Below are 10,298 nucleotides of genomic sequence, written 5' to 3'. Positions count from 1 at the left end.
TTAATTGGCTTACGAATTAATTAAGATGTAATGGCATTTCAGTAAATATCCAAAACGTCGTAAGTGCTCACTAATGCCGTGGCAGTTTCTGGTTGGCTGGAATAAGAGGGAAACACATTTTGAACATGGCCATGCGCTGAAATGGATTCACACGGTAATTTCTCCAGAATGCTTCCTTCTTCCTCGTCGCAGCTTATGTTCTTCATGCGGCAGCTACGGTCAAGAACAATCTTGCACCAAAATACGCAAACGATATACCGATTTCTTACTCTTCCAACGTAGATTACAAATATGTCCATGATAATGTCTAACGATTACCGTACAAAGAGATCCACTCGAAAGAAGCTTTGCTACACAAACTTAAATCTCGAATATCTACATTATTACTCAACGAAAATGCAAGATTCAAACTCCATTCTACTCTACATTCAAGGCACTATTGAATCCATATGGTAATTACAAGAAATAAAGAGGTTGAATTCCAACCTTCTTGATGAACAGTTGCGAAATCCGTGCGTTTTTGGCCTCGATTCTTGAAAACAGATGAAGTATACTAGTTAGGAAGGTGATTGGTGAAGAACTCTTAGCTCAAAGGTGCACGAATCAATGAAATCCACCAGCTGCCATTGATGTGTGATACTTTGCAACAGTCGGAATTTGCACGTTTTCTTGCTTCAATTACCAAAACAGATCTTTAGCATCACCTGCACATGAAGAAATCACCAAGAAAGTGCCAAAATAATGGAGAATTATTGAAGAATTTGATGAAAAAAGTGAATGAAAATTGTGAGATTTTTTGAGAGAATTGGAGAGTTTTTGGATGAATCTGAAAATTGTGATTAGTGTTCTGAGTTTCTGTTATAATTAAGTTTATATACTAATGCCTAATCCAACTCATAATCATGCTTAAGCCAAAAAATGATAATTAGTGAAATATGCTTATATGTGCAATTTGACATTTTTGCCCTTGGAGAGTTAGAAGCAATGGAATAGTAATTTTTCACTTTGGACAAGTCACAATTGGCATTTAGAAGCTATTGGAATTGGTCCCATGCCAAAATTCCATGTACTTTGAGTTTTGGACCATTTTGCCCCTGCACTTTAATTGGTTCACTTCAAAAATGACCTTTTTATGTGAAGGCTTTTGGCAAAATGTGATGATGGATTATGAAAGTACATATCAAATATGGTTTGCTCAAAAAAGAACCACCCAATTTGGACATTCCATGTGCAAGTTATGCCCCTTTGAATTCGGGCATTTTCTGAAATTGATCTGACCATATCTTGCCAACCATACATGGGAATTGAGTGTTCTTGGACTTTTTGGAATGGCAAGAACAAGATCTTCAAATTTCATGTTGGACAAAATTTCATTTGAAGCTTTCTTGGACACGTAATATTTGGGAGAAAAACTTTCCATTTTGGGTAGGTGAGAATTACAGGTCATTTCCATTTTGGGAAACTTTTTGTCTGACTTCAAATCCTTCAATCCTTGATCTTTGAAATGTCAAATGAGACTTGTATGGACATGAATGAGGTCTTTCTAACCATCTCACACCCTCCAATCCCTGATTAAACGCACAGTTGACCACAGTTGACTTTTGTTGACTTTTGTTGACTTTTCTTGACTGGGCCATGTTCTGATGAATTCCAAGCCTCTTTCACATGGGATCTTGGTTCCAAATGATACCACAAGTTATATGAACTCTTTATGAATGATCATGGTGTCCAAATTCTTCAAGAATGGCCACCATCTATTGCTCAATGCCTGATTTGACTGATTGACTGATGATTGCTTCAGCTGCAAGAAACAAGGTTAGATGACAATATTTTTGTACTTTTGGTTAGTGGACATATGAAAAGCAATGATATACAAATGCAATACATGCTTGGTGATCAAGAACCACACTCACAAGGTAACCCACCCATTAGGAGGGAAGCTAGGGTATGCAATGATCCTTGAGGCCATGATATGATATGATATGGGCCATGAGGGATCTTAGGGCAAAAATTGGGGTCTTACAGATGGATAACGACTAAGCTTTATAGTTACTCTAGCTCTCACCAATTGGGATTATAAAAGAGACAAGTAACATCAAGCTTCAAAGATCTTGCTGACTACTGCTTAGTTAGCGACTAAGAAGGGGACAATACTAATGATGCAAGCCTCCACGTATTGAAATAATCAAATTCATTCATGGCAAGGACAAAAACCACAAGTTGGTTCGATGCTGAAAGACCTAGTCGGGAACGACGTTGCACCGACATCCTCCATTAAGATCCCCATCCCAAATGACCTTAAATAGGTCAAGTTATGAATAGGGAATATGGGTATCTGAATGAAGTGCTTCCACTTGGTCGACCGCTTAGTCGAAGGCTCCGTACACCCTTTTAAGAGTCTGTTGGAGGTACTCATCAACCTTCTTCCTTAGTTTAGTCAACCGTCCCTCATAGGCTTCATGGTCCTTAGCCTGAGATTCCTTCTCCTGTTAAAGGTTTCCCAAAGCCTCGTCAACATAGAACTTCATCTCTGCTGCAATAATAACAACCTCATCTTGATACTTTTTCTCCGTTTCTAGAGAAAATTCAAGCTCAACAATCCTGGAAGCTAGAAAGGAATGATATCCATAATTTTGTCTTTTCCTAAAGAGATCATGCATAACTAGCCTTCTCTCGAATGACCAACACTTCCAATTGAAGGTTAAATCTCTCTTGTTCAGTCGCCTCATATTCCCTTTCTAGGTATCCCTTTCTTTTGAAAGATTACTCATGGTTAAAACATCACTCCAACCAACATTGTCCAAGGAGAATAAATAAGTAGTACAATAAGTGTAGAAAGTGACTTCTAAGAATAACCTCATCGATGAACAAGGCCTTAGGTCGCCCAAGACTTTGCCCCATGACGTCATACGATGGACAATACCTGCCCTACTTTTCCCTAAGCAACTAGCCGTCCAATTAGGCTTAGGCCATCTGAATTAGATCCATTCATGCATTGAACGTCATCAGTGATGTGTCGCGGATACCGACTTATTTATGACAATCAAAGAGAAAAGACCCCCTCTTCACGATTCTAAGAGACCAAGTCCTCTAACGACCATGTTTATAGGGCAAGACATTCTCTAGCTCTCTAGCCTAGAATCAAGAAGGCTTTTATAAATATCTCATTCCCACAATGAAAGAGGGACATTCAATTCACTCAAAAACCACATAAATACAAAACTCATCACCACCCCTGCATGAGTTTACTCTAACACCAACAACAACCTTACACAACTAAGGATTGTCATGCGTGATCAACAACAACCCCACACAATTAGAGATTGTCATTTCTCATTCTACTTTAATATATATACTCTAACACCAACAACAACCTTACACAATTAGAGATTGTCATGCGTGATCAACAACAACCCCACACAATTAGAGATTATCACTTCTCATTCTACTTTAATATATATATATATATATATATATATATATATATATATATATATATATATATATATATATATATATATATATATATATATATATATAATTTAAAATAACATACATATGACAATTATCACGAGATATTATGGATCCAGGGTTGGGTTCCATGTTCCAACCTATTAATCTAAGAATTTTGTTGAGAGAAATTTTGGTCATCCTATAAAAAAATTATTTATTTTCAAATTAATATAAATTAATTAGTATTGCTTTTGGAGTCCTTATTTGATCATTTTTAATTCTTGACTATTTTTTGAGTTAATAAAATATTTTCAAAAATCACAAAAGAGTAATTAAATGTGAAATCGATAAGTTCAATAAAAAAAAGTAATAATAAACAAAATTAAATATAACTCTGAGTTAGTCATAACTATTTTAAATATATTATTTGACTTTTACTTTAGTTACATTTAAAATAACATATGTGTGATTTTATAAAATCTTTCGCACTCCATAAAAATTAAATACATACTCATATTATATACCATTTGTATTTTGGTAAATTTATTGTACGATGCAATATAAGATAGGGTATTATCGCAAGGTGAAACTGAAAACAAACGAAACGAACCATCGCGGTACAAATTTTGAGCATCAATCACCGACGACAAGCAAAAACGTTGTTTTCTACTGTCGGTGTCATAAAAAACAAAAGCTTCGAAAAAGAACAACTGAGAAAACCAAAAATCGAAACTTTTTCATTTCTAGTAATTATAAAGTTCGGATCCTGATATATTCGATTCTAATTTTTATTTTATTCTCACGCGCTACATCACCCATCATCATACACCCTCAATTATCTCATTCTGGGATGATTTTCTATCTTTGCGTTCGTATTTTCGTTAATCCCAGTAAGTTTTTCCATTCACATCTCTTCTTTTTTCTCCTCATTCTTGTGATTGTTATATGAAAAGTTTCATTCTTTGATTTCGTTTGTTTCTTGCCATTGCTATCTATCTGATTAGGTCTATATGTGTAGTACGAGACCTCCAGTGTCTCCGTGTCAGTGTTGGCATCCAAAACCAACAGGACAAGTAATTATGTTTAGTTTATTCAAAAAAACGTTGCCCGTGTCAATGGTGTCGTGTTTCTGAGGGTCTAGAAGGATGCCTGTTTGTTGGTTCAAGAGTTTTGAGCTTCATACATTGATTGTACCTCCTCTCATTCGTAGAATATTCTTAGAATGCTTTTGTAACCTTTAGCTGCTTGTAGGACTTCAAATTTTGTGAATCAATTTACATCTACATATCTAACTATTTAGAGTATACAAGGGATTGTGTCTATGAACCACCAACATAGACAAAGATACCGGAAACGACATTGACATAACACTTACGAAGCATTAACACACACATAACCAATGTAACACATTTGAATGAAATCACATGTGTTGTCGGTGTAGGACACCACCAGACACACCTTCAATCAGAAGTGTCAGGGCTACGGAGTGCGTTAGACACTAGGCATGCCTTCGATTTGAAGTGCTTGTGTGCTATATAGAATTGTGTTGTTGTTTGAGTTCAATTTACGGTGATCATGATTCATGAGTTGGTAACATGAGTGATTGATTGTTTGGTTATCATCTTTTTTGGTGCAATTTTAACCTTTTTTGTTGCTGGCTTGTTTCGCAGATATTTCGGTCTATGTCTGAATTTTGGGATGTTCTCTGGCATGGCTCTTTTGAGAAACAATGCTGAATTATTTCCGGAGAGAAGACTCATCATTGATGCAGCTTTGAATTCTGTTGCTAAAAGTGATCATGGCTCTAAAATTGTACGTCGTGGTGGTAGAAGGTTCAGTAGGATTACTAAACAAAGACTTTTGCGCTGGAGTTTCCTCCTCCTGGCACTCTTTTCCATTTTCTTAACTGTTTATGGACTGAAAAAGTTTTTACAAGGTGAGGCCAGAGACACGGGGCTTTCTTCGTGATATTTTGTAAGGTTATATGCAAATAGTTTGCTACCGTCGGTTATGTTTAAATATCCAACTTTCTGAATTTTCAGTTTTATTTGTTCCAATGGTTTCACCGCAGCTAAAATCGAATCCAGATTCTCAACTCCAGTTGATCTTGAGGGAGAGCGTCACCTAGAAGAGACTAGATATTTATACAACTATGGAAGGCCACCTAAAAGCAAGCGTCGGAAGCGTAAGAGTCATGCTTTGCAACTCATTTATCATTACATTATGTTTTATGAATCGCTAAAAGCCTAAGATTAAGGGAGATAATATAGGATAAGTATGGTGTCCTATTATCTTTTAGGGCTTGTTGAGTCAATAGAAAACAATAAGCTTTTTTGCATCTGCCTATAGTTTCTTGAAACCCTACATAGCCTCCACCGTGCAATACATTTCCTTTCCACCACCATCATGATTGTCGTCCATCACCTTTTGTCGCCTCTGCCGATGCCGACGCCCTCCATCTTCCCAATGCACCTTTCACCACCATCTTTTCCGCCTAGTCAAAATGATAATTTTGTCATTTGATTATAATTTATTTATTCCCCCTCAAACGTCTAAATATAATAACATAGTTCTATCTGTGAATCATTTGGTGCTCATGAAATGTGGATATTTGTGATCGAACTCGTTTATCCTATTTTAGCCACCAAAAGAGTCTTTAGTTCAACGCTTTCCCCTCCCCTGGTTTCTTTCTTAAATGAAGATCTATTGAGAAATTCATTTTACAGAAAACACCTGTGAAAAACTGATTATGCAGTTACATGAATCATATGTTGCTGGCAAAACCTGATTATGCACCCGTTCTTGATATTTTTAGTGATATCATAATTTTTAGCATTTTGATAATGATGTGTGATTCTGTGCATGTTGATTACTAGTATTTGTCAAATGCAACTGGTGTTTTCCAAATCAAAATGAACAAGAAAAAACCTGAGATTTTTAACTTAATGGTTAGATGACTTCTGAGGCTTGAATTTTGTCGCGTACATCAACATTCTCTATAATCTATCAGCATTATTAACTACATTCTTTGCCTCTAATAATTTCCTTAAACTCAATACCTTCAGATTTTCCTTGTGAAGTTGGACTTCGGCAATCAGTAGATGGCCTTATTGAACCCAAAGATTATATGAACTTCACATGGGTTTCTCTAGATTATGTTGTCGGTGAAAAAAAAACATCGGAAAATGATTTATTTGAACCTCGATTTGGAGGGCACGCAACTCTAGAGGAAAGAGAAAAGTCATTTTATGTGAAAAACCAGACAATCCATTGTGGTTTTGTCAAGGGACCGCCAGGATATCCAAGCATTGGATTTGATTTAGACGAAAAGGATAGAGCATACATGTTCAGCTGTAAGGTTGCAGTTTCTTCATGCATTTTCGGAAGCTCGGATTATATTCGGAGGCCTACAAGTAAACTGGTAATTCGGCTATTTTTCTTCCTTCTGTTTTTAGCATTCTCCATACGAAAAGCAAAAAGTTAATTCTATTTTATATATGCCTCTTTGCCACAGATCAGTCAATATTCGAAGGACAATGTTTGTTTTGTCATGTTCATGGATGATCAAACACTGTCCAAACTTTCGTCAGAAGGAAACCGTCCTGATGAAAGAGGTTACATTGGCATGTGGAAAGTAGTTATTGTAAAAAGCTTACCATATGATGACATGCGTAGAACCGGCAAGGTGCCAAAATTTTTATCACACCGTCTCTTCCCAAATTCTAGGTAGATCTCACAATCTATTCTAGCAATTTGAGATTTCTTTGAATATGTTTCCAACTTTAATGTTGTTTGAAAATATACTTGTTTGCTAGGTATTCAATTTGGCTTGACAGCAAGATGCGACTCACATCTGACCCTATGCTGATTATTGAATATTTTTTATGGCGGACGAAGGCAGAATATGCCATTTCAAATCATTATGATCGTCACAGTGTCTGGGAGGAGGTACTCCAAAATAAGCGCTTAAATAAATACAACCACACAGCAATCGATGAACAGTTTAGCTTTTACGAGTCTGATGGCCTCCCTAGGTTTGAACCATCAAACGAAAATCCTCTTCCAAGCTGTGCGTATCCTTCACATATTTGTTCGTTATTGAATTTTGATATCTCTATTTGTGCATAATATGATTCCAACTATTGAGTCTTTCATGTTGCAGATGTTCCCGAGGGTTCCTTTATAGTCAGGGCGCATACACCATTGTCAAATTTATTTTCATGTCTTTGGTTTAATGAAGTTGATAGATTTACATCCCGTGATCAATTAAGCTTTGCTTATACTTATTTGAAGCTCAGGAGAATGAATCCAGATAAACCATTTCATCTATATATGTTCAAGGTAAATTTTCACACCATTTCACGCCATCTCTCTAGAATAGCTTATAGCTTATATGAAAACAGTTCAACTTGATTTTAACTTTTGTAATTGAAATAGCTTAAGCATACTCATGTATATGATAAGGGCTTTGTTTTAAGTGCTTAACTTAGTTGTTTATCCAAACATGATCTTATTTTGCATTTTTTATATGATCTTCATCAAAAGACCTATTACTTTCGCAAGAACAAGGATATAGTTCCTGCTTGAATGCTACTTAATAAACTACCTTAGCGCTGAATGAATATATTGTATTTTACAAAACATGTTCATCTTCAATCTGTATGCAGGATTGCGAACGTAGAGCGTTGCTGAAGCTATTCCGGCACAGGACAGGTCCATCTCCACCAGGGACTGCTTGAACAGTTCCACCTCTAGATTGCTTGGTCAATTCCATCTCCTTAAGGTTCCTTTTGTTTCCACTTGAGAATATATTGGTCATTTTGATTGTTCAGTGTCATCATTAGAATTCAAATCAACGTGTAACTGCAGACTTTTTGTACCCCAGGGATCCAAATCCCAAGGGATGCACACTGAAGAGAAAGGTAATTATACTTGACATCCCTTCCAGCATGACTAGTATCATTTTGATGTGTATGTTTTAAGCTGGATCAGAGAAAGGCAAACTCAACTATAGCGAAAGCGGATTCTTGATCTTCTTGCATCTGTGGTTAAAAAGTGATTCCTGATGCATTATTGTTGCCAAGAGTCGGGGTCCAATGGAAGACCTTGTGAGCGTAAGGGCAAGTTGATCAACGAACAATAGTTTGTTCAGCTTCCTTGTGTTTTGAGTTAATTATGGAGGAATAGATGATTTTACTAACATGTAAAATTAGTGGCTTAGTAGAGGTTATTAGTTAGAGGCTTAATGCAGGAGGTAACAACTTTAAGGAAATTGCCCATACATTTTGGTCAATCAGGAATTTTCCTTTTGTAACGCGCCCCGATATGAAAGCAATGAACTACTTTGATTCATAGCCATTGTATTGCAAAGTATTAATAACATGTTTTTAATAATAGTTATTTGTTTAAGATATAGTTTAATTTCAACAAAGCATCTTCGTATTATAAAACTTTAAGATATTTGAACATACATCAAGTCACCAACCATTACACAAATAAACATCACATATTAGATATACACATTACTACTAGCTAGATGAATTTAGATTTCACACATGGCTCTTGATGGAGGAGCTATAACCACTCTGAACATCATCATACCTAGACCACAACATGACACCGCCATATTTAGCTGAACCCTTAATCGCTGGAAGCACCGTAGAAGTAAGATCAGTTGCAGGAATAAAGCCACTTCCCGCAGCGGTTGGAGAAGCAGGTAGCCCTAAGAATATCTTGTTTGCAGGGATACCTGATATCCATTGCTTCCATGCATCTTCAAAGTTGCTAATTTCACCAGGATTGTATTGACAAGGAGGATTATTGTAGAATTGTACCCAAACATAATCGAAAAGGCCTGTTGTAAGTGCGTTTCCTATCCAAGCATCAGGAAATGGGCACTGAGGAGCTGCAGTTATGTAAACCTTCTTGTTATACCCTTTAAGGTACCTGGCAAGATCTCCCCAGTGTTGGTTTGATCCTCCTTCGATATCGAAGTCAATTCCATCAAGAACAGCGGGACCAAGAGGGCGAGAGGAAGATTGCCCTCCTAAGAAGTTATTCCAAAGATAAGTTGCAACAGTACTTGCATCTTGTGTTGAAGCAATTGAGTAACTTCCAGCACCTCCTCCTATTGATAGCAATACTTTGATGCCTTTGGCTTGACATGATTTGATGTCTGAGGTTAAGCCGACGCATTCGTTACTGTATGGATCACAATGACCAGCTAGATTGATCATGGGAGTTTGGCCATGGCCGAAGGTCGGTAAGAAGGCTATGATCACATATTCATAGTTACCTGTGGCGCAAGCTTCGGCTAACGTGCCCTCGTTTCCATTCTGGCCCCAGTAGATTGCAATTTTGCCAGCATTAGAAGCATTTGCTAGTGCTAGCAAGACTAAGGATAAGAATGTGAATGAGACTGCTAATTTCAATGCCATTTGAATTTGTGTTGTTTTCTATATCTTTTTGAATCTCCACAATTTATGTTGCAAATCATAGTGGTGGATGTGACTTTTATAAGGGTGACATTACTGAGAATGTTACAGAGATGTGGTCTTTTTCCTCATAAGAACGTTGCTAGGAAGTTACTTTGGTCGGGGTTCCCTGTTTTAACGCAGTCATTCCATTTGAAATCTCTCTTGTCTGCATCTTTTTGTTGCTACTCTTTTACTTTTGTTAATTGTTTTTCAGCTACTAAGTTAAAACAGAAAAGTAGTCACAACTACTGTCAAGATAATTTTTCACTTGCTCATTCAATATTTTTTAATCACATTCAAAAGTATTGTTGAAAAATGTTAAATTACTTCTTAAAATTTTAAAACATCTAGTAATTAGCTTGAAAAAAT

At 36.5% G+C, this 10,298-nt stretch overlaps 2 protein-coding genes across 4 annotated transcripts; one reads left to right on the top strand and one right to left on the bottom strand.

Moving 5' to 3' along the window:
* The first annotated feature begins 4,077 nt into the window (after positions 1–4,077).
* LOC127075257 (probable hexosyltransferase MUCI70) lies at positions 4,078–8,849 on the top strand. 3 transcript variants are annotated; one of them, XM_051016743.1, is made up of 9 exons: positions 4,078–4,343; positions 5,124–5,389; positions 5,525–5,638; positions 6,519–6,874; positions 6,968–7,179; positions 7,269–7,522; positions 7,616–7,794; positions 8,121–8,236; positions 8,339–8,849. In XM_051016743.1, the coding sequence occupies exons 2-8, from the start codon at positions 5,152–5,154 to the stop codon at positions 8,190–8,192; spliced, it is 1,425 nt and encodes a 474-aa protein (XP_050872700.1). In that variant the 5' UTR covers positions 4,078–4,343; positions 5,124–5,151; the 3' UTR covers positions 8,193–8,236; positions 8,339–8,849. The 3 variants fall into 3 exon arrangements, with proteins under 3 accessions (XP_050872700.1, XP_050872701.1, XP_050872698.1); XM_051016744.1 differs by having other exon boundaries at positions 8,323–8,849; XM_051016741.1 differs by having other exon boundaries at positions 8,121–8,849.
* Positions 8,850–8,964: 115 nt separating this feature from the next.
* LOC127075258 (acidic endochitinase-like) lies at positions 8,965–10,039 on the bottom strand. Its single transcript, XM_051016745.1, has one exon. It carries the CDS (start codon positions 9,888–9,890, stop codon positions 9,003–9,005), a length of 888 nt encoding a protein of 295 aa, XP_050872702.1. The 5' UTR covers positions 9,891–10,039; the 3' UTR covers positions 8,965–9,002.
* Between the last annotated feature and the right edge of the window lie 259 nt (positions 10,040–10,298).

This window comes from Lathyrus oleraceus, chromosome 4 (assembly GCF_024323335.1).
Source record: "Lathyrus oleraceus cultivar Zhongwan6 chromosome 4, CAAS_Psat_ZW6_1.0, whole genome shotgun sequence".
NCBI lineage: Eukaryota > Viridiplantae > Streptophyta > Magnoliopsida > Fabales > Fabaceae > Lathyrus > Lathyrus oleraceus.
This window is presented reverse-complemented; position numbering and strand designations above follow the sequence as displayed.

What these genes read in the sequence shown, in the direction of transcription:
- LOC127075257 (XM_051016743.1), top strand. Translation starts at nt 5,152, where the DNA reads ATGTTCTCTGGCATGGCTCTTTTGAGAAACAATGCTGAATTATTTCCG. An exon ending in GGAGGCCTACAAGTAAACTG is followed by an intron (nt 6,875 to 6,967) that starts GTAATTCGGCTA and finishes TCTTTGCCACAG; the next exon opens with ATCAGTCAATATTCGAAGGA. An exon ending in TTCATCTATATATGTTCAAG is followed by an intron (nt 7,795 to 8,120) that starts GTAAATTTTCAC and finishes ATCTGTATGCAG; the next exon opens with GATTGCGAACGTAGAGCGTT.
- LOC127075258 (XM_051016745.1), bottom strand. Translation starts at nt 9,890, where the DNA reads ATGGCATTGAAATTAGCAGTCTCATTCACATTCTTATCCTTAGTCTTG.